General features: G+C 38.5%; 5 protein-coding genes and 1 pseudogene across 5 annotated transcripts; 1 reads left to right on the top strand and 5 right to left on the bottom strand.

The window, feature by feature from the left end:
* Positions 1-1,860: 1,860 nt before the first annotated feature.
* On the bottom strand, positions 1,861-2,972 carry LOC141833401 (momilactone A synthase-like). The gene is made up of 2 exons (XM_074720831.1): positions 2,910-2,972; positions 1,861-2,823 (listed from the first exon to the last, which is right to left on the bottom strand). The coding sequence occupies exons 1-2, from the start codon at positions 2,927-2,929 to the stop codon at positions 2,049-2,051; spliced, it is 795 nt and encodes a 264-aa protein (XP_074576932.1). The 5' UTR covers positions 2,930-2,972; the 3' UTR covers positions 1,861-2,048.
* Positions 2,973-8,456: 5,484 nt separating this feature from the next.
* On the bottom strand, positions 8,457-9,833 carry LOC141833924 (S-adenosylmethionine synthase-like). Its single transcript, XM_074721420.1, has 2 exons — positions 9,777-9,833; positions 8,457-9,016 (listed from the first exon to the last, which is right to left on the bottom strand). The coding sequence occupies exon 2, from the start codon at positions 9,003-9,005 to the stop codon at positions 8,457-8,459; it is 549 nt and encodes a 182-aa protein (XP_074577521.1). The 5' UTR covers positions 9,006-9,016; positions 9,777-9,833.
* A 1,296-nt stretch (positions 9,834-11,129) lies between these two features.
* On the bottom strand, positions 11,130-14,263 carry LOC141833923 (momilactone A synthase-like). Its single transcript, XM_074721419.1, has 2 exons — positions 14,188-14,263; positions 11,130-11,797 (listed from the first exon to the last, which is right to left on the bottom strand). Exons 1-2 carry the CDS (start codon positions 14,261-14,263, stop codon positions 11,130-11,132), a joined length of 744 nt encoding a protein of 247 aa, XP_074577520.1.
* Positions 14,264-16,481: 2,218 nt separating this feature from the next.
* On the top strand, positions 16,482-18,770 carry LOC141833922 (putative protein phosphatase 2C 52; annotated as a pseudogene).
* Positions 17,762-18,618, bottom strand: LOC141832900 (G-type lectin S-receptor-like serine/threonine-protein kinase B120). Its single transcript, XM_074720269.1, has 3 exons — positions 18,323-18,618; positions 18,085-18,234; positions 17,762-17,785 (listed from the first exon to the last, which is right to left on the bottom strand). The coding sequence occupies exons 1-3, from the start codon at positions 18,609-18,611 to the stop codon at positions 17,769-17,771; spliced, it is 456 nt and encodes a 151-aa protein (XP_074576370.1). The 5' UTR covers positions 18,612-18,618; the 3' UTR covers positions 17,762-17,768.
* Positions 18,771-19,865: 1,095 nt separating the features above from the next.
* LOC141833801 (momilactone A synthase-like) lies at positions 19,866-20,767 on the bottom strand. The gene is made up of 2 exons (XM_074721299.1): positions 20,757-20,767; positions 19,866-20,670 (listed from the first exon to the last, which is right to left on the bottom strand). The coding sequence occupies exons 1-2, from the start codon at positions 20,765-20,767 to the stop codon at positions 19,896-19,898; spliced, it is 786 nt and encodes a 261-aa protein (XP_074577400.1). The 3' UTR covers positions 19,866-19,895.
* Between the last annotated feature and the right edge of the window lie 2,493 nt (positions 20,768-23,260).

The following is a 23,260-nucleotide window of genomic DNA, read 5'->3' as shown; positions in this document are numbered from 1 at the left end:
GAAATAAAGAAAGAAATAGCTATGAATCAGATATATTTTCATCTTAAAAAATTCACATGGAGGTCTAATTCTAATTTAATTTAGTGGAAATTAAATAGCACCAACTATGATATTGTGGAGTAGATGTAGTGTAGATTTTGATTTATGATGTGATAATAATTTTTATAATTGTGTATTTATGTATTTGTGAACCCCATTTTAAATTATATTTGATGTAATTTATATGAAATTTTCTTTTCTATGTGTGGAACATTCATCTTAATTCTCCATGCATGTAGCACACATGTGCGGGTGCGGAGATAAGGATTTCGTTGATTTAAATCGAAATTGATTTGGAGTTGATTTGATCAAGTTATGGCTAAATCAAGTTACTTAATTCGGTTCAATTGATTTAAAACAAATTAAGAATATGTTTATAATAATAACAAATAAACGAACTAAATCGTCGAACACTAAACAAGAGTGTTGAATTAAAACTGGATAGGGTCCAAACTAAATTTAACGAATAGATACGGAGATAAAGATTTTGTTAGTTCTAATCGGAATTGATATGGAGTTGACGTGGTCAAGTTATAACCAAACCAAATATATTAAATTAAACTGGTTTGATTGGTCCATAAATCTTATAGGGGTCGCCCCCTCCCATCCCCACGTGGCTATGCCACTGTTCGGTCCCACAGAATCCTATCAATTATCAGAATAACTTCGAGAAGTGTTTATGTTGAGGCTACCGATAGTCGACCTCCATGATCAACCCATTGTTGTAGAGTGTTATGATCTTATTTGGATATTAGAACCATGGACCACAATACGATCGTTCCGTCAGATGATAATATGAAAGTAATCGTACATCGTATTGCTTCTCATAATTTTTTCTATCAAATAAAGAGTATGAATGTTCCAATCAAAAATCAAATCATAGTATTTTAGAGAATACACTAATGATTCTACCATTGCACCATACCCCGAATGGTCAAAGGTCTTTATATGAAACTATATATATAAGTTTTCAAGATTATAATTTATATTTATTATTTTTATTTTTATACTCTTAAGTGTCCGGTCCTAGGTCCTTATTTACAAACCAACTTATTTTGAGCGCCGATTGTTGTTTAAATTATATATAAATCTTTAACAATCACATTACGTAGTCACCTTTCATCTTAGTTTCTGTGTACTTGGAGTCTCTTTCGTCTCAGCTTCCTTGTCTATCTCTTAGTTTTCCTATAAAAAATAATCCTTTTAATTTCTTTGGCTCCTGGTAGCTTCGCCAATTCTGTAGATCTGAAACCGTCTTCTCAATTTCAAGAGGAGGGAATTAAAGAGGTACCAAATATCTTAAAGTTTACATAACTCCAACACTTAATAAATTCAAGTTTTGGCCGGACGCCATTGGCTTTGACCAGATCAAACAGAGGAAACCTCTCTAGCTATATAATTCAAGTGATTTAGATTTCGAGATATGATTGGAAGATAATGTTAGAGCTATATATAACAAATTCTGTAAAAAAAAAAGTGTACATTAACTATTTCCTCTCCATATAATCCAAATATCACCTATTTTATATTTAAAAATAGCAGTGATCAATTAATTAGTACCTTTCTCCTTCCAATTCTAATATAAAGATATTAACAGAAATTGATGTGTCTATCCATTGTCATATAGTGATGTAGTGATTTAAAATTTATACATACCAATTTAAAATTATAAGAAACATCAATGTTTATAATAAATCTGTTAGGAAATAGACACTATAGTCTTTTTCCGCACCGACACTTCAAGTTCATACTTTTCTTCGCATGTCTTTCCCAAACTTTTTCTCCAAAACTGGACAAATCTTTAATTCTTCAAGTTGATCCTTTAGTCAAAAGATTTAAAGTCGTTCTTTTTAATGATCAAGATTGTATATTTTTCAACAATATACAATCAGAACAAAAGGCTTTTTGTGCATACAAATTCTATGAGAATATCACTCAATGGAGCTGATGAGCAATCCTTCCCTTTTATTTAATTTCACAATTTATTTAAGAAGAAGATATATAGGGATTTAGATTATTTTAGTGACGCTAGAGGCTCCGTCGACCATGAGGTTGTGGCCGCTCACGAACCTCGACTCGTCGCTGGCCAAGAACAGCGCCGCCTCCGCTATGTCCTCCGCTTTCAGCATCACGCCCTTCAAAGCCGATATCACCTCTCCCAATGCCTCTAGCTCCTCCTCGTTCGCCTGCATATGCGACACCGCCATGGGCGTCACCACGATCGCCGGCGACACGCAGTTCACACGCACCCCGTGCTTGCCCAGCTCCGCTGCCGCGCTTCGCACTAGCCCCACCACCGCGTGCTTCGAGCACGTGTACACCGGATGACCCAGCGATCCCACCACCGACGCCAAGCTCGCCGTGATGATGATGCTCCCGCCTCGCCCCGCCGCCACCATGGCCCGCCCCGCGTGCTTCGTCCCCAGCAGCGCTCCCAGCACGTTGACCCCCATCACCCGCTCGAACACCGCGGTTGTGTCGTCTTCGCCGAGGATGCTGCTGCCGGAGGAGTCGATGATGCCGGCGTTGTTGAACATTATGTCGAGCTTGCCGTGGAGGGAGATGGCGGTGTCCACGGCGCGCTTCACGTCGGACTCGCGGCGGACATCGCAGTGGACGTAGGAGGCGACGTCGTCGGACCCGAGGCCTGCGCAAAGGGCCGTCCCCTTCTCGTCCTGGAGGTCGGCGACGATGACACGAGCGCCATGGCGGACGAACAACTTAACAGTGGCCTCGCCTATGCCGCTAGCGCCGCCGGTGATCATGGCGACCTTGCCTTCGAGCCTGATGAATCAATTAATCAACCATACAATCCATTAACTAAGGCGAAAGAAAACACTATAAAAATTTCACAGAGTAAAAGTAAAGACCTCCTCTTCGTTGAAGACATCTTACAAATCTCCAGATAAATTTTGGTGATGCTTGAATGATCCCTCTTCTTCTGTATTTATAGGCCGGAATAGGACATATGCATCTTTTAAATATATATATCATCTTTTAAAATATATATATATATATATATAAATATAAGATACATATGCATTATATTAATATACTTTTTTTATTAATACATATTCATGTTTATTTTAATATTAATATTAATATTTATTATTTATAAATTTTGTTATCTATTTATTAATTTTTATTTTATATTAAATAAATAAATACACTCATCTAAATTAATCGCGTTCAATTCTTTGAACGCTAATTTATATGTGAGTATTATAACATTCCCTTCATTGATTATGTAATATCGCTTGAATATTATAATCCTCACACGTTAAGATATCATCGTCATGGAATTATATTATTCCATACTTTCAAATATTTAAATCTCCATTTTCCTATTTCTTGTCTATATAAATGTAAATACCTATAAAATAAGTTCTGAAATAAACATAAGTCACTATCTTGACTTTGATCCACTTGAAAAACGTTGAAAAGCAGGTTTTAAACAATTAAAATAAACAATTTGGAATAAATAATTACAGCGTGTTACGTTATCGGTCCTTTGTCTAGATGCAGAGACATTTCTTCTATTCTTCTATTTTAGTCTTACCAAGATTAATTTCTCACCTTACCTAAATCTAATTGATTTAAACCTAATCAACCTAGCAATCATGTACGATAAACCATCTCAAACTCCAAATTTACAAGTTTATCAACCAATTGCTACTATCTAAAAATCACTTTATACCTCTATTTTAACCTTACCAAGATTGAATTATCACCTTACCTAATATCCAATTTATCTCATCTTAATTAATCTATCAAGACTTTCTTTGTTTAGCATCTGGTCAACTTTAATGTGTGATGATTTTTTTTGTTTAGCATCCGATCAACTTTAACTTATCAGAACTTCACCATTGTCTAGTATTTGTTTGGTCAATCTTAATCTGTCAAAACTTTACCACTACCTAGCATCCTGTCAATTTTGATTTGTTAGAATTTTACCATTGTCAAACATTCGATCCTCTTTGACATTTTTGGATTTCTCTCATTGCTAAGTGTCCGAACAATCTTGATCCACTTATACTTCATGTCTAACTCCCTGCATGCTAGATTTTTAACTGTCAAGTGTCCAAGCAACTTTGATTCACTTGAATTTATCTTTTGTTAACTCCATGTTGAACTTTCGATTGTCAAATGTCCTGTCAATCGTGATCCACTTGAATTTCTCCATTGTCAATTATCCGGTCAACCACAATCTACTTGGCTTTTTGTTAATTAACCATCCAAATCCAAATCAATCTTGATCAACATGGTTTGAGAGTTGAGATTGATTGCATCAATAATCTCCGTCTCTAATAAATTTTCCTTCTACTAGATGTCTAGCTTTCGTCAACAAACATATTACTTAAATATCGAAACTCAATTTGAGTCAACTCAAATTTAATCAATCTTGATCAGGTCGATTGCACCAACAACAGAAACTAAGATAAGGTGTAATTTGACTCACATTCTAATCTAACCTAATGTTCTTTATAAGTATGAGCAGAAAGGTACATGCGAAGGTTAGGACTATATTCTCTAGCATATTAGAGACGATTCAATCACCAAGTCATTTATTATTGCTTAATGACCATTAATCTCAAAAAACGATGATGTGAAAAGTTGCATAGACTATGACCATAGTCTACGGGAAATTAGGGATCATAGATGGGCAATAAAGGAGTCGTGAACCATGTTTGCATACGACCAATAACTTCATTAGTAGTAGTGAGAGGTAGAGAACTCAGAATAAAGAATTCAAGGGATTGAGCTCAAACTAAAGAGTTAATGAGAACTAAGCTTAGAGCAGAGTTTAACGAACTAAGACTTAGGTAGAGAGGTTAGGAAATTGAGCCGGTGATTAGTGTAGTTGAGAGTATTTATTTGGAGAACTTTAGAGATATCAACGTGCCAACTTAAACCGAGAGATTTTCCCTTTAACCTAAGGTCTTTAAACATTTTTTTTCCTGATTATCTAGGTTTTCAGTTCTTTGATGCGATTAATAATGGAGGTAATAGCTTGGTTCGGTGGCATGGTCATGATTTCCAATCAGAGGAGGCACATTCAAATAAAATTTTTTAAGAGTCTTAAATTATATATTTTATTTCATAACTATACATAATAATTTTTTAAAATTATATTTCACAATTATAATACATCAAACACATCCAAAATCGAATTATCCAACTCTAAAATTTTGAAAATACTTAAACAATATAAGCTGAATTTTTCAAAAATTCCAAACATTAGTATAAATCTATTTTCACAATCCAAAAGTCTAAATTTCAAATTTAAGGAGTTGAAAATGAACTTAAATTTAGAAAATTTTTACCTTACCCCTTGGTTCTAATTGAAATAACTATCCGTCGATCCTTGGAGTTATTTTTTTCAACATCTATTCAAGAACATAATACAATTCAATCAACCAACGAAAGTTTAAAATTTTCTACTCTAAATGTCAAAAAATCGAACAAACAATCAAAAAGTGAGCTAAGGTTCTATTTCACTCACTGCACTATAACCTTCAAAATTACAATTTATGTACTGAAACTAAGCTTAAGTTTACTCAAATCATAATTTTTGATGACAAGAACTAATGGCGACGGAAAAAAATGAGTTGCACAGCTCTAGCAAGAGAAGAGGTCCGACAGACTTATTCCGAGTCATGATATTTTCTCGCAAAAATGGTACTAATAGACAGCTTAGATTGAGGACTTCCTAAATATGTGATCAATTTTAATTTTTCGACGACTAAAAGTGGTGAGTCAATCAGTCAAAATGATGATGAGGGTTTGAGACTATTTTGAAAAAGAAATAAAGAGAGAAATAGCTATGAATCAGATATATTTTGATATTAAAAAATTCATATGGAGGTCTAATCTAGAAGAATTCTTATTTAATCCCTGAGTTGCCTCAGGTGTCTTTCCATAGCATTGTTGAACTTGATTCTTCGGTAGGATCGTCTAAACTAGAACACGATAGCGCACAAGGAAACTTCAAAAAATGGCCGGATACTTGAAATACTCTTGATATATATAGCCCCGCGGGTGGCTTAATCACCGCCTGATCATGCGTCCCAGAGCCATCCACTGTATGTGGATCTGCGCCGCCAATGACTAATGGGCACGAAAGCCGAGGGTCTAATGTCATTCTATACCACACCCTAGGGTGTAGCGTCATCAGTGTTTATCAAGTACAGAAGGTAAGGTGCATAGTGACTCACCTTATGCCACTTGTCACATCCGGTATCAAAAATATGTGTGGAGTCTCACGGCTGCTGGGCGTGATATAATAATTATCTCCAAACGAAGACACATTTAGTTATGAGTGAGTGCTCATAGTGGTTTCAGCTACTTGACACGAGCGGTTCCCAACATCTTGGCCTGGAAAGTTACTATCTTGGCCGGGGTCAGGGTTGCTATGGTATTGCCCTGTCTAGTCAGTCGGCTCGCACCTCCTTCGACTAGACTTGGAGGGGAAGCTTGTGATATGGCGAGTCTCTTAGGACCTAACGTGGCAATAGGGGAGTCAATAATCAATCCAACCTGAGAAGTTAATGGTCTCTGGTCAATGGTCAACAATTGGACCTCGTATGACTGGCCCTGTCTCGACTGGCTTCTCCTGTTACTTGGCCAACTCGGCCTTCCTGTTGTTCGGCTATCCTGACACTCTGTTATTTTAGCCTCACGAAGGCAGGCCCGACTTTTCCCTGTACTAGCTCATCTTGCTCGGCCCTGCCTCGACAAATCCGAACTCTCTGCACCACTCCGACATTGTCCGTATCCTTTCCCTACTTAAAGGCAGCTTCACGACGCTCAGCCACAAGACACTCACACATGCGAGCCACACCATAAAAGGGGGACGGTTATTAGGCTGCTAGGCTTCTACCTGCTCGGGTTTCTATTCTCAATTAAAGGATAAGAATGGTTCGCATCCTCAAGTCACCAGACGGTTGCTAAGCCCGCAGGTTTTATCTCCTATATGCTGGCATGTCTGCGCACTTGTCAGAAATATACAGAATTTGTCTACTCAGATGCCTTACCTTAACACCATATATCTCAGTGAGTATAAAAGCTTCAGGACAGGTATGAGAGAGCTCTCTGAAATCTTCTACATTTCAAGCATTACTGCGTCTTCTTCTTCTTTGTTCTCTTGCTGACTTGATAGTCGGAGTGGCCCCGCCGGGAATCCTCAGCGGCCAGTTAATCCTTTGGTTTATAATTAGTGTCTCTCTTCTCTAGGTTCCTCGGATCGGCTGGGTTCGTCGCGGTCCGAGTGGCATAATCTTTGACGGGTGGCTTGACCATCTTCGGTGTCTAGCCGGAACAATACCAAAGGAAGATGACGAACCATATTGCAGCGGAAAAGTCATAGTCCCCATGTGTTGTCCACGAATCCAAGAATTCTTCCATAGGATGAAGAAGGTGAACAAGGGAGATGGTCTTTCGAAGAAGTCAGGTTGACGATGTTGTAATCTATCCGTCGATGGGAGCAAAGAGATCCATTAGTATATATATATATATAATTATTAGTCTATTATTGATAACGGTGCGGATTAACGAGATTTACACATGAAAACCACACATTCAATAGGCTAAACCCTCAATAAACATAAGTTAAAATACTTAACGAATTTAGTTCTTTTAATGACATATATCCACACGTACAAGTCCATCAAATAAAGATAAAATTCAACAGTTGTCTCACTGATCAAAGCACACAAGTCAGAGAATCAAGTCGAACACTTTTTTTTTTTTGAAAGACATTGTCCCTGGAATTAAGTCTGTTTTGGATTATATATACATCAAATGTGATAGATAATTCGCACATCCTTGAAAAGGAATGAACTCCAAGCCGAACCAACTGTGCATCCTAGTGCCAACTAACCCATGAGGAGGGAAAGAGAACAAATATCTTAAAGATCAACTTCTAACTTGAATTACTCTAAAAAAAAGGCACATCTTCAAATAATAGAGGATCACCTTGATGCCTCAGCAGACACTCCAACTTACTAGCTTAGAGTACGGAGAACAAATTAAGTAGAAGATGAGACATTATTCAAGGGGAAATAGACACTATAGTCTTTTTCCGCACCGACACTTCAAGTTCATACTTTTCTTCGCATGTCTTTCCCAAACTTTTTCTCCAAAACTGGACAAATCTTTAATTCTTCAAGTTGATCCTTTAGTCAAAAGATTTAAAGTCGTTCTTTTTAATGATCAAGATTGTATATTTTTCAACAATATACAATCAGAACAAAAGGCTTTTTGTGCATACAAATTCTATGAGAATATCACTCAATGGAGCTGATGAGCAATCCTTCCCTTTTATTTAATTTCACAATTTATTTAAGAAGAAGATATATAGGGATTTAAATATTTTGGTGACGCTAGAGGCTCCGTCGACCATGAGGTCGGCTGCAATCTCATCGTTGGTCACCGTCTCGTCGCACGGTAACTTGTGTCTTACCGTCCGGCCTCAGCCAAGCGCAGGTTCCATTCTTGCGGACCTCAGTGAGGCGAGCGCCCAACTGGGTCGCGAGGACGTGAGTGAGGGGCATCAGCTCAGGAGTCTCATCCGTCGCGTAGCCAAACATGTGTCCCTGGTCACCAGCACCGATCTCCTCCGGGCGCTTCGTGAAGTGGCCATGAACACCCTGGGCAATGTCAGGCGACTGCTGCTCGATGTACAGAAGCACGCGGCAGCGGTCGGCGTCGAGGCCGACATCATCGGATGTGAACCCGATGGAACGGCAGGTGTCGCGGACAATCTTCTCGTAGTCGATGTCGCCCTTGGTGGTGATCTCACCAAAGACCATCACCATGTTGGTCTTGGTGCAGGTTTCGCATGCAACCTTGCTGTCAGGATCCTGCTCGAGGCAAGCGTCGAGGACTGCATCCGAGATCTGATCGCAGAGCTTGTCAGGGTGCCCCTCGTTGACAGATTCAGAGGTGAAAAGGAAGGTGCCCTCCATCTCAATTTGAGCTGAATCATCAGAAACAAAAGAGCTTCCGATAACCAAACTATATACATCTTTGCAAAGAATTATGAACGCATTTTGTAAGTAGCCAATATGAAAGAGGAAAACAATCTTGTATGTGAAGATTAACCTATGAAAATGCAAAATTCATATGCCCAAATATGGGAGTAATTAGAAAAGAACAGGGGCAATGACTCGATTCAACAAGGAAGATTCAGAAGTTGCGACAACGCTTCGATTGAATTGCTTTAGGCAGAAGCTAAACAAGAATAAGATGGCGGATCTTAAAGCAACATGTCAACAGAAAGCACGGTGACAAATCTTGAATAAATCAACTTTGACCAATAAAGCAAGCTCCGCTTCCAAGCTTGATAACCACGGAGGCTTAGGCCTGAAGGATAATTGTATATCCAGAGAAAAGATTCGTAGATTCCATGACTTTCGAAGAATGAAGAGTTCGCTATTTGACAAATCTTTCCGGAAGAGCAACCCATACTGGATCAGCAAAGATAAATCTTGTAGTAAAAGAAATCAACCAATAGATCGAGATCATTCAGATCCAACATAATCTCTAAATGCCGACGAGAAACAAAACGATGATTCCCCCAAGGATCAAGAAACAAACACTAAAGTCGATAAATCAAGGCCAGGCCGAATCAAATCAACTTGAAACGCGTAAAACCCTACCGTCTCCGACCAATTCAAAAACAAGAGACCAGCCAAAGGAAGAGATCTGAAGCACAGAGCCGAAGCAGGATTGCTCACCTCGAGGAGATTAAAGATGAGACGCGAGAGCAGTGTGGCCGAGTCCCTAGCCCAATCTCCGCCTCTCTCGCTCTCTCTCTCGCTCGCTCTTGGAGGAAGCAGCTTGGCCTTTTCACACTCTCTCAGTGTTGAAACCCAACGCCTATTTGGCTATTTATAGTCGAGAGAGAGCAACCGCTGCAACTGGTGTTGATGGCGACTCGTCGACCGCCAAATGGGTCGAGTCACCTTCTATTGCCGGTTTCTTCCCTCACTGCTCCTGTAGACTTGGGCACCGGGCCCACTAATCACGTCGCCGGAGAGATTTCTCTCCGTTCACTTCACATAAAATAAAATAAAAATGAATTTGAAATTAATAACACATTTATTTCATTCATATAAAATGATAAATTTTAAAAATTTAGAAAACCTAACATTTTACATAAAAAAAAAGTTAGAGTTGTTTTTTTGGGTCAAAAGGTTTTATGGAATGGAATAGTTGAAGGAGAGTTTATTTTTTATTTTTTATTAAAAAATATCTCATTCATTAATAATCATGTAAAATTATCTACTTATTTTCAGTATATTATTTTTATTATTATCTTCTCATTTATATTTTTATCTAAATTTAGCGATTATAAAATCATAATTATTATATATATTATGACAATTATAAATTTATAATTGTTATAATATAAATATTAGATGAATTAATTGAATTTTATTATAATAATTATAAAATAATAGCCGTTATAATTATTATAGTAATTATTATTTTTTAATTATTATAATATAAATAATAGATAAATAAAATTAATTTGTATTATAGTAATTATAAAATCATAATAATGTTACGAAACAAATTGATAAATGTTAAATTCTAATCTCAATTTTATCTAAATGATATTACAGGTACTATTATTCTCTCAAACTCAAATTACACCACCATCGACAAATTCATAAGGCTCCAGGCCGAAACCCCATTGGTTGAATACAAGAAGAAATAAAGTTTCATATTGCAAATTTTATATTGCAAAATTAAAAAAAAATAGATAAATTAAGTTAAATATAAAATTTTCTAATGCACCAACTACAACGAGTTGTGATAATCACGCACGTTGATTGATATTGATATTGAATTTAGACATTTTAATTATAATTTAGTCCACTCATTCATCAAACTGGGTATTTTCAACCATTACAAAAGAGAAATCAAACTTTCCATCGAACCTATTAATTGTTGAAAAATAACTTCAGTGCGTCTAGCTCGGATAACTAGCTTTGAGACGGGAATATTGAATTGACTGTAGATATTGTTATAATTGATAAGAATATTTTTTAATGAAATCGAGAAAAATATCTTTTCCACGGTTGTCAATTACAGTTTCTCAATTTATTTCTCTTCAGAATCGAGATCACCTCTCCCAATGCCTTCACCTCCTCCTCGCTCGCCTGCATGTTCGACACCGCTAGCGGCGTCGCCACCACAGACGGCGACACGCAGTTCACACGCACCCCGTGCCTGCCAAGCTCCGCCGCCGCGCTCCGCGCTAGCCCCACCACCGCGTGCTTCGAGCACGTGTACACTGGAATACTCAGCACTCCCACCACCGACGCCAAGCTCCCCGTGATTATGATGCTCCCGCCTCGCCCCGCCGCCACCATGGCCCGCCCCGCGTGCTTCGTCCCCAGCAGCGCTCCCAGCACGTTGACCCCCATCACCCGCTCGAACACCGCGGTCATGTCGTCCTCGCCGAGGATGCTGCTTCCGAAGGGGTCGAGGATGCCGGCGTTGTTGAACATGATGTCGAGCTTGCCGTGGAGGGAGATGGCGGTGTCCACGGCGCGCTTTACGTCGGACTCGCGGCGGACGTCGCAGTGGACGTAGGAGGCGACGTCGTCGAAGCCGAGGCCTGCGCAAAGGGCCTTCCCCTTCTCATCTTGGACGTCGGCGACGATGACACGAGCGCCGTGGCAGACGAACAACTTAACAGTGGCCTCGCCTATACCACTAGCGCCGTCAGTGATGACGGCGACCTTGCCTTCGAGCATGATGAATCAATTAGTCAACCATACAATCCATTATATTAACTAAGGCGAAAGAAAACACTATAAAATTTTCACATATTAAAAGTAAAGACCTCCTCTCCATTGAAGACATCTTACTAATCTCCAGTAAATTTTGGTGATGCTTGAATAATGATCCCTCTTCTTCTGTATTTATAGACCGGACATTTGTATTGATTTAAATATTAATATATATCATCTTTTAAAATATATATATATATATATTTATATATTACATGTTCATTATATTAATATAATTCTTTTATTAACATGTTTATTTTAATATGAATATTTATTATATATGAATTCTATTATCCACTTATTTATTTTTATTTTATATTAAATAAATAAATACACTCATCTCAATCACGTTCAATTCTTTAAACACTAATTTACATGTGAGGATTATAACATTTCCCTCATTGATTATATAATATCACTTGAATATGGATATCTAAGAAGATATCATCCTCGTGGGAATTATATTATTCGATGCATTCAAATATTTAAATCTCCATTTTCCTATTTCTCGACTATATAAATGTAAATATACATAAAATAAGTTATGAAATAAACATAAGTCACTATCTTGACTTTATGTGGTCCACTTGAAAAAACGTTGAAAAGCAGCTTTTAAACAATTTGGAATAAATAATTAGAGCGTACGTGTTACTTTACGTTATCGGTCCCTTGTCTAGATGCAGAAGAAAAGACATTTCTTTTTCTCAATAAAAATCTAAATTCGATAAGTTTCTTTCCTTTAGTACATATTTGGAGTTTTCTTAATTCAAAAACATTTAATTGTTTTTTTTATTTTTTGACAATATGACTAAACTGCTACAACTTTGGAATAATATATGTAAATTTATGATGACGTATGTTTATTATTAATTTTTTAGGAAATTAAACTTTCAATTCAGATAAGCTTGCAGCAGCCAAATTTTAAATAAGTTAATTTATTTAGAATATGGATAATGGAAACTAATCAACAGTTTGAACTACTAAAATTTGAAGAAAAAAAAGAGTACCAGTGATCGAAAATTCACCAATGAGATAGATGTTGGCGTCCAATGGGTCGTTAGAGGAAAATAAATAGTGATTCATGATTCGTCACTTATCGATTATATATGTTTATCTATAAAAAGTTAACATACAGTGGAAAATACAAATAACAAATATAAAATAGAACAAACACAAGAAATAAATTAATTTATTCGAAATTTCAATTTCTACTCTAAGGTGTGTCGTCCTAGCAATAGCATCTACAATTTTCGGAGGCAGAGAAATTTTTTACCGTTCTTATTTTTGTACAAGTAATATAACACAAATTAAATACAAAGATATGAATACAAAATAATAAAAGTGAATAACTTTAGAAATGATATCTTTGCTTTGCTCGTTGCTGAATACTTTGGATTGCCTCTTAAAAGTCTGAAAATATAACAATACTCTTCTCTAAAATCCTCAAGAATCGATTTCTCAAATCTTCGATGAAACTATTCTTTATAGGGTTTGTCTTGACTAAAAACTATTCAATAGTTGATTGCTAGCACCATCAGTTGATTACTCTATCTGAATTTGAACGTCGTACCTACAGTAGGACTCTTTTCAAATAAACTTTGACGAACAACAGTCAATTGTTTATTACCATCAACCGATTGATGACAAAGCATGCAAGTGTCACAATCAAATTTAAAATATTTTGTTCGTTTGAACAGTGACAATAATCAATTACTCCATTCTATCAATCGATTGACGATAATCAGTTGAATTTACTAGTTGAGTTTCAAACATTCTATTTGTTGTTATAGTGTCATCAATTGATATTCAAATCTAGCAATCGACTGATGTATAATAAACCCTCTCAAACTCTGAACTCAGGGTTTACAGGTTTATCAGTTAATTGCTACTATCTAAAAATCACTTTATACCTCTATTTTAGCTTTAACAAGATTGAATTCTCACCTTACCTAATATTCAGTTGATCTCAACCTAATCAACCTAGCAATCGACTGAGTACAGTAAACCCTCTCAAACTCTGGACCTAGGATTTACAGATTTATTAGCCAATTTCTACTATTTAAAAATCACTTTATGCTTCTATTTTATAGCCTTACCAAGATTGAATTGTCACCTTACCTAATATCCAGTTGATCTCAACCTAATTAATCTATCAAGACTTCATTTGTTTAGCATCTGATCAACTTTAACATGTCATGACTTTTTTTTGTTTAGCATCCGGTCAACTTTAACTTATCAGGACTTCACCATTGCCTAGTATCTGGTTAATCTTAATATGTCAGAATTTTACCACTATCTAGCATCCTGTCAACTTTGATTTGTTAGGATTTCACCATTGTCAAACATTCGATCCTCTTTGATATATTTGGACTTCTCTCGTTGCTAAGCCTCCGATCAATCTTGATATACTTGGACTTCATGACTGACTCTCTATTAGATTTTTAATTGTTAAGTGTCCGAGTAACTGTGATCCAGTTGAATTTCTCTTTTGTTAACTCCATGTTGAACTTTCGAATGTCAAATATCTATCCTATCAATCATGATCCACTTGAACTTCTCCATTGTCAAGTATCCAGTCAACTTCAATCCACTTAACTTTTTGCTAATTAACCATCCACATCCAAATCAACTTGATCAACATGACTCATGATCGATTGTATCAATAATCTCCATCTCTAATAAATTTTCCTTCTACTAGATGTCTTGCTTTTGTCAACAGACATATTGATTAAATCTCGAAATTCAATTCGAGCCAATTCAAACTTAATCAATCTTGATCAAAGGTCGATTGCACTAACCAAGAGCGAGGCAGGGCTGGGCTTCACTGGGCTCCAGCCCAGTGCAGCTCCACAATGAGAGCCAATATACCCAACAATTAATATACCTAGTAATTGGAGTCTAAGTATATGGAGTCAATCCAGCCTAGTATTATAATATATGAGGTATTCTAGGGGTTTAATTGAAAAATAATAATATTAATATTAATATTAATATTAATAATTTGAATCGGATGATGGGTTAAACCTGAACTCATTAGGAATCCATCAACCCGACCTCGCCTACGCCCGCAGTCGTGTCGCGATTTTGTCGCACGATCCTGCAACTGCCAGTGTCGTTGTCGCGGCGACGGAGGATAAAAGCGAAGAAGGAACCCTAGGCTCGCCGCCCTTCCATCCCTCGCGTGCCCTGCTCGTTGTCGTCGCACGACCCCCGTTAGGAATCCACCAACCCGACCTCGCCTATGCCCGCAGCCGTGTCCCGATTTCGTCGCACGATCCCGCAGCTGTCGGCGTCGTTGTCGCGGCGATGGAGGATAAAAGCGAAGAAGGAACCCTAGGCTCGCCTCCCTTCCATCCCTCGCGTGCCCTCTGCTGGTGTTCAACCGCGATTCTTCCCCCGGCCAAGCTCGAGATCAGTTGCTCTGTCGCGATTTCCTGTCGCCACAGCGAGGTTGAGTCGTCGACGCCAGCAGGTCCAGCCACCTGCTCCTCTTCTTTCTCTCCGATCTCCCCCTTTTCCTCTCTTCCTTAGATTTCCGATCATCGTCACGACTCACGACGATCTGCCCCCGGCGGCCTCAGATCCCGTAGTTCTTCGATCGGGAGGTTGTATTCAGAAAGATAGATGGTATATAATGTTGTCTTTAAGTGGCTTTGTCAAGCGCTCGGAGAACCTGGAGCGTTCGACTTCAAAGGAACAAGGGTGGAAAGAGGGTTTGGGACCTCCTTGAGATAAGAATTTGGCATGAGACCTATGCTGTCTAGAAACTTGGAGACAAGAAACGGGAAACGCGGAAACGGAAATGGGAAACGGCAATAGTTGAAGTTTTCAAATTTTGGAAACGTCGAAGACCTCCTCAAATACTGTGAATATTTCCTAGACTTTGGCATAAGTAAGACCTTCATAGAGAGTCTAATGTTATGTAAAAGTATTGTAACAATCGAAAGTGGTTTTAGATTTTTTTTAAAGGCATTTTGATAAAATAGGTGAGTTTTGGGGGTTAAATTGAAATTGTCTCCATTAATAAATAAATCAATAACTGCAAGCAGCGAAGCTTCTCCCACCTCACCACCTCCGCTCCACTCGGCTAACTCTCACATCACATCAACATTCCTTTTCCTTTTCACTTCCCTCCATTGGAGACCATGGCTCGCTTCTCCCTCCTCCACCATGGTGACTTCGCTCCGTCGCCCACCTCCCGCTCCCTCTGCCACAAAGAAGAGGACGACGAGGAGGTAGAGGAGGAGTTCCCGAGCTCTTCGCCCCTAATCCTGCCGGGATCGGATCGGGAGAAGGGGGGAAATCGGCACCAACATCATCACCATTCCTCGGCTACGTCCGCGCTGGTGGCAACGTTGAGGAAGTCCTTGGTGATCTGTAGCGTCGGCGTCGGTGAGGGCTACGGTGTCGCGGTACGTCACACGACCGCCAGTTCCGCCGTGGAGATCGGGTGGCCCACCGACGTGCGACACGTAGCGCACGTGACCTTCGACCGCTTCGGCGGGTTTCTTGGCCTGCCTGTCGAGTTAGGGCTGTTTCTTGTAAGTTTTCACAGATGAAAACGTTTTCCAGCGTTTCGAAAACGGAGACGTCAGTATAAACGCCGTTTCCAGACAGCGTAGCATGAGACTTGCAAGAATGATGGTGGATTCAAGTCTAGCTGTGGAGCGTGGAGCACGAAGTAAATGGCGATTACTCAAGTGGAGGATGGAAAAGCGGGGATGCAAGTTGGCAGTGTGGATAACTGGATATGCTAGCTTTAAGGGGAAAAGACCAAGCATGGAAGATAACTATGATCATAAATCAGTGGAAATTGATGGAAAATTGATCAGCCTTGGAATATTTGATGGACACGGTGGTTCACGTGCTTCTGAATATTTGAAGGAACACCTGTTCAACAGCCTAACAAAGCATCCGCTACTCATCTTCTGCAAAAAGGTGGAATCCGCTACCTTAGCGGCCTCACACGGTCGGCCCCATGCCACTATCTGTGAGGAGGTAAATTGAGAAATTACAATTGGTCACGATACAGGAGGGTGTACGAACCCTTGTCCTCTTCTACAACTCTGTTGCGTCATAACCAACTCAGCTATGCCCCGAAGGCAAGCATCCGCTACTCATGGTGGATACAAAAGTTGCTATAAGCGAAACATTTAAAAGAACTGATTCAGATTTCCTAGCATCCGAAAGCAATACTGCCAGAGATGATGGTTCGACAGCCTCTACTGCTGTTCTGATAGGCAAAAAATTATTTGTAGCTAATGTAGGCTATTCACGTGCTGTAATATGTAAGGCAGGAAAAGCAATTCCTCTCTCTGATGATCACAAACCGAATAGAAGCGATGAGCAGGGGCGGAGCCAGGATTTTTACCGAGGGGGGCTATTTTTTAATATCGCATTGTCACACTAATAAAATAAATTTTGAATTAACTAAGAAATAAGTTATATTCAACGCAATCTAAATTGTGCTCTTCGCTTTTTCATAGACTCAAATTCATCTATGACAGAATTGACATCAAAACTGCGAGCAATATCCTTCTCAATATACATTATCAAAGAACTTGATAAGAAATCATCTTCCATTTTATTCTGCAACCTATTTTTCACAATTTTCATTGCAAAAAATGCACGCTCTGATGTTGCAGTAGAAACTAGTAAAGTTAAAACAAGTCGAATCAATTTGTCAAGAAAAGAATAACTTTCTGATTTTCTTGTCTTCGATAAGATCTGATATAAAATTATGTGCATATTAGTTAGCAATGACTAATTTTCAATAAAAAAATATTATTTTTTAGAGTACCGAACTCCGAACTATCTTTCTGCATCTCCGAACTCCAAACTGTCTTCTAATCCGGATTTAGAGTACCGAACTTGCACTGGCCCATTTGAAACGTGATGCAGAGCCACCATCCTTAAGTGTCCCGATTATGGTCGGCGTCTCTCTGAACAAATGCCACCATTAATAAACTGAAGCTCAAATGGTCGGTCAAAATACAAATGCTGTAGCAATAAATAGGATTGAGCTGGAGAATTAAATATTGTTCCCTGACAACTAAGCCAAACGATAGGAATTGGCTCCCTGTAAAATATTATATGACTACACATTGGGCAAACAAATAAAACTAAAGTGGTATAGTCTAACTTGCTCAATTCTTCCAATATGAATTGAACTACATCATGATCGACATTACTGTCAAACAAATAAAACTAAAAATTAGTGATAAATTCCGATTCATTATACCTTCCTTTACATTTGGCAACTGTAATAGCAATCTGGTTGACGCTCTGTTTCTCTTCCTCCACACGAGCACGCCAACACAACATAGCAGAAACAATCCGAGTAACAGCGGAATGGCTATAGCGGCCCAGCGGTGCTTCTTTGTGGATGATTCTGGAGGGAATTAAAAAAAGACAGGTGTTTGATTAATCCTAGCTACTTAATTTGGTAATCGATCCAGTTCTGTGGATAATTAGATTACCTGCGAGGCGAACGTATAAATCATCTCCTCCATTGCCAAAAGTCCTGAGATCCAACATATCACTAGGCCAAGTTATGCAGCCATAAGACCCACTGATCACTGCATACGCCACGCAGGAGCAATTATTCAAGCACAAATTCTTGCACTCATCCGGATTCATGTTTCCTCCAACTGTAGCGTTCTCAGTGTCAGGCACCTTCACGTTCTGCACCTTGGAAAACTGGTTGTTCGACGAGCAATTCAAAGGCTTCTCCCTCTGGCACCCGGCATCATCGCTTCCGTTCTCCATAATTTTTATGAACCCGTCCAAGCAATCGCAGTTGACAGCAGGGGCGGAGCTACAGGGGGCAGGGGACCGCCCCGAGACGCCCCCCCTGTAGCTCCGCCCCCTGGCGATGAGCGCAAGAGAATTGAGGCTGGAGGAATTGTCACGTGGGTTGGACATTAAACCGGACGTCTGGATGGAGATTTTTTTTTTACAGACACAGACTATATTATGAAGACGGGTATCTTGACTTATCTTTTTTGATATGTCATATAAATGTGTGTAGTTTTGCTATTACTAGTAGTAATTTCTATATTTTTATATTTATCCTGGTATATTACTACTTATTTCATGTGTATATCATATTTATCTATTACTGATTTAGGTTCTCTATCATCTTAAATACTTGCCACATAATATATATTCATCAGAGTAGTGATATACTGTGTTCTTACTGAGCATAAATTGGTAGGTGTTGCACGCATTAATGGCATGCACCATCCTTGCATGATTGTATACTAGCGATCATCGGCTCTTTTGTAGTCTGAGTCCGTCGCTAGTTACATGATCTGCACACACTGACATTCACGAATTAGTGGTACATAAGGAGGGTGTGTGCAGTTGCTCTGTCAAGACTCCGCTCGACCGCTCAGAGGTAGTGGTGCCGCTGCGTGGTAGCATTACAGGGATCCCTTCTTTGTATTATGAGACGAGGAGATAAAAGCGTTGCTCTCCCATGTGACTTGAGGTAGGAGGATAAGTGTACTCCGCCAGCATCCTATCTACTCGGTCACTCAGGAGCAGTGACGGCAGAGTGCATAGTTGTCATAGCTCTACCCACTCAATCTCATCATTATCATCGATGACAGTACGGCTGACTGGCATCAGAGATGACAATATCATTACATCATGTGCATATTGCATGAATTACATCATGTGCATCATTTAAAATTTATTAATACCAATTTAAAATATAAGAAACATCAATGTTTATAATAAATCTGTTAGGACATCGGCACTGTATTCTTTTTCAGCACAGATACTTTTACTTTTCTTTGCATGTCTTTTCAAACTTTTTCTCCAAAACTGGACAAATCTTTATCTCTTCAAGTTGATCCTTTAGTCAAAAGATTTAAAGTCGTTCTTTTTAATGATCAAGATTGTATATTTTTCAACAATATACAACCAGAACAAAAGGCTTTTTGTGCCTACAAATTCTATGAGAATATCACTCTCAATGGAGCTGATGAGCGATCCTTCCCTTTTATTTAATTTCACAATTTATTGAAGAAGAAGATACATAGGGATTTAGAATATTTTGGTGACGCTGGAGGCTCCATCGACCATGAGATTGTGGCCGCTCACGAACCTCGACTTGTCGCTGGCCAAGAACAGCGCCGCCTCCGCTATGTCCTCCGCTTTCAGCATCACGCCCTTCAGAGCCGAGATCACCTCTCCCAATGCCTCCACCTTCTCCTCGCTCGCCTGCAAGTGCGCCACCGCCAGCGGCGTCGCCACGAACCCCGGTGACACGCAGTTCACACGCACCCCGTGCTTGCCCAGCTCCGCAGCTGCGCTCTGTGCTAGCCCTACCACCGCGTGCTTCGAGCAAGAGTACACTGGAAGACCCAGCATTCCCACAACCGACGCCAAGCTCGCCGTGATGATGATGCTCCCGCCTTGCCCCGCCGCCACCATGGCCCGCCCCGCGTGCTTCGTCCCCAGCAGCGCTCCCAGCACGTTGACCCCCATCACCCGCTCGAACACCGCGGTCGTGTCGTCCTCGCCGAGGATGCTGCTGCCGAAGGAGTCGACGATGCCGGCGTTGTTGAACATGATGTCGAGCTTGCCGTGGAGGGAGATGGCGGTGTCCACGGCGCGCTTCACGTCAGACTCCAGGCGGACATTGCAGTGGACGTAGGAGGCGACGTCGTCGGAGCCGAGGCCTGCGCAGAGGGCCTTCCCCTTCTCGTCTTGGAGGTCGGCGATGATGACACGTGCGCTGTGGCGGACGAACAACTTAACAGTGACCTCGCCTATGCCGCTAGCGCCGCCGGTGATGACGGCGACCTTACCTTCGAGCCTAATGAATCAATTAATCAACCATACAATCCATTAACTAAGGTGAAAGAAAACACTATAAAAATTTAACATATTAAAAGTAAAGACCTCCTCTCCATTGAAAATATCTTACTAATCTCCAATTAAATTTTGGTGATGCTTGATTGATCCCTCTTCTTCCGATCAGACTAATCAATAGTTTTAATTACTAAAATGAAGGGAAAAAACCAATTTACAAGGGAAATCTACCAACAAGGTGGAGATATAATTAGACTTGAACGGCATGATATAACATAACAAACATATCTTAAACTTTATAAGTCGAAAGATACCTAGTGGTTCTGACCATGATTTCTAAAAAATTAATGATTATTATTTTGATCAAATTCTGTGGATGATTAATTCATGGAGGTCTAGATTCGAAACCGAATAGAAGTTGAGATTGAGATTTGATATTAAATAGAGGTTGAGATCGAGAACTAAAATTAAAGATCGAGATGAAATCGACATATAAGATCGAATGGAGGTCGAAATATCCTAGTTTGAAGCCGTCAGTTTGCTATCTTTGATTGTGACTGTACCTCCACCTTCATTTCAATCTCGTGGGTTGTCTGGCAATTATAGACTTCCTCCGTACGAATCATCAATCTCAGAAATAACAATTAATGATCACATGTGTATTCATCCTCTCTTTGTTTCCGCTTCCCTGTCTCTGTCTGCCTCGTTGTAGTAGCCAACGACTAGATATAAAACATCACATCTCATGGAGACCCTGACAGAGACACGCAGATGAATTGTCGTCAGTCTGCAGGTACAAACATTACCCCTACTGGTTTCATTTTCTCTATGTTTTTATTCCAATTTTTTTTCTTTTTCTTTTTTCTTACACCCACTGATTTCATTTTCTCTCATGCTTCTATTCTCTTTTTCTTTTCTTTTTATTTTCTTTTACTTCAAGGCCATCGATCAAAACAACGAACCAAACATCTCCTTCCTATTTTCCTATCTGCTGCGGCTGCTGCTGCATCTAAAAAATGATCAAACCAAACCTTCCTTTTCTGATTTCATCAATTTCTCAATTATTTGTATGATTTTTTTTTCACGATTTCTTCTGTCCTCACCTATTTCATCAAATCAGTCCTTCCGCGTCTCCTCTTTTTCATGTTTTCATTTTCTTTTCCTTCTGTAAGAAACTGCAGCAGGGCAGACACATAAAAGTGGGGCCCATCTGCATGCAGATGGGTCCCACTTCTCTAACTGTGCCTATCCTGTTGCAGTTTCTTGCTACAATTTCCTGCAGCGTAACATTACTCAATATTTATATACATTTAAAATTTTAATTTATAAAGTAAAGAAATTTTTTTATAGATTTAAAATTTTAAAAATTCAAAACAGATTTAAAATCATAAAAAAAAATTAATTATACTATATATAAATTTTTTTTTAAATTATTAAAAATAATAATAATATTTGGGTACTCCTGTATCAGTCATCCCAGTTTAAAAAAATTCATCTTCGAATTTAAAATAGTGTTAGGTGGTCGTCAAGGAGGAAGATCAACTGATATCAATTCGGTAAAATTCATCATCATCGCATCCGCTACTTGTTGTAGCTTTCAGATACACGAAGCGATCTGCTCCTCAAACTTTTTGATCACTGTAGTAACTTGTGACCACCAACCCGAGCTTCGCATGTGGTGACGTACAACGAGCACCGCCATATATCACACATGCAGCTGATCAAGTCTGAGCGAGTTGTCAAGTCTCGAGCATAAATTTACTCTTCGTCGTTAGAACTAATCTAATTAGATTTTTGTCTAAACTCAAATATTTTTTTAATTCAATTCAATTTTATTTTAATTAAAATAGTAAAAAAAATCACATCTGTTTCAATCTAATTAAATAATTTTTTAAAAATTACTGTACGTCTTTTTATTAGCAGTATATTCATTATTCACGAGAGATTTTTTTCGTGTGAACAGTACAGCTATTGTTCACATTTTTTGATGTTTTTTCACGTGTTACTGACTTACTGTTCATCTCAAAAATATTTTTTAAATTAATATGTTACTGTCCATATCAAAATATTTTTTAATAACAACGAACGGTAAAAAAGATCACGTGAATAGTAAAAAAAACATAAATACTATCTATATTATTTTTACGTTACTGTTCATTCTTTTATGAACAGTATAAAATCATCGAGAAAAGTCATTTGATATTTATTTATTTTTTTCTCTACCTGAATACTATGATTACGGCTCATAATTCTTTTTTCCGCATGAAGCTTACTGTTCATTTTTTTCTTCTGCACAAATAGTAGTATTACTGCATGAACCGTAAGTAATATTATTATAGAATGATCAGCGATTATTACTGTATGAACATTATTATATTATTTATATATATTTTTTTTTCAATTTATATGCTATATATATATATATATATAATGAAACATGTATATTAAATCTATTTGATCTTAAATATATTGAGATAATCAAAAAATAAAATTATGCATTCAAAATCTACTACTACTTTAATACCATTGTAGATTTGAATATATAAATTATCAAATAAAATTGATAAACACTTATATATAGTAATTCTTTGTCA

This window comes from Curcuma longa, chromosome 8 (genome assembly GCF_044706935.1).
Source record: "Curcuma longa cultivar G26 ecotype Majalengka, Jawa Barat chromosome 8, ITB_CL_G26_1.1, whole genome shotgun sequence".
In the NCBI taxonomy this organism is placed as follows: Eukaryota; Viridiplantae; Streptophyta; class Magnoliopsida; order Zingiberales; family Zingiberaceae; genus Curcuma; species Curcuma longa.
This window is presented reverse-complemented; position numbering and strand designations above follow the sequence as displayed.

Coding starts and splice junctions, on each gene's coding strand:
- LOC141833923 (XM_074721419.1), bottom strand. CDS start 14,263: ATGAAGTCCAAGTATATCAAGATTGATCGGAGGCTTAGCAACGAGAGA. Junction 11,798..14,187: donor TATATCAAAGAGGATCGAAT/GTTTGACAATGG, acceptor TCATGCTCGAAG/GCAAGGTCGCCGTCATCACT.
- LOC141832900 (XM_074720269.1), bottom strand. CDS start 18,611: ATGGAGAACGGAAGCGATGATGCCGGGTGCCAGAGGGAGAAGCCTTTG. Junction 18,235..18,322: donor TTTATACGTTCGCCTCGCAG/GTAATCTAATTA, acceptor AATTCCCTCCAG/AATCATCCACAAAGAAGCAC.
- LOC141833401 (XM_074720831.1), bottom strand. CDS start 2,929: ATGTCTTCAACGAAGAGGAG. Junction 2,824..2,909: donor ATGTCTTCAACGAAGAGGAG/GTCTTTACTTTT, acceptor TTGATTCATCAG/GCTCGAAGGCAAGGTCGCCA.
- LOC141833924 (XM_074721420.1), bottom strand. CDS start 9,005: ATGGAGGGCACCTTCCTTTTCACCTCTGAATCTGTCAACGAGGGGCAC.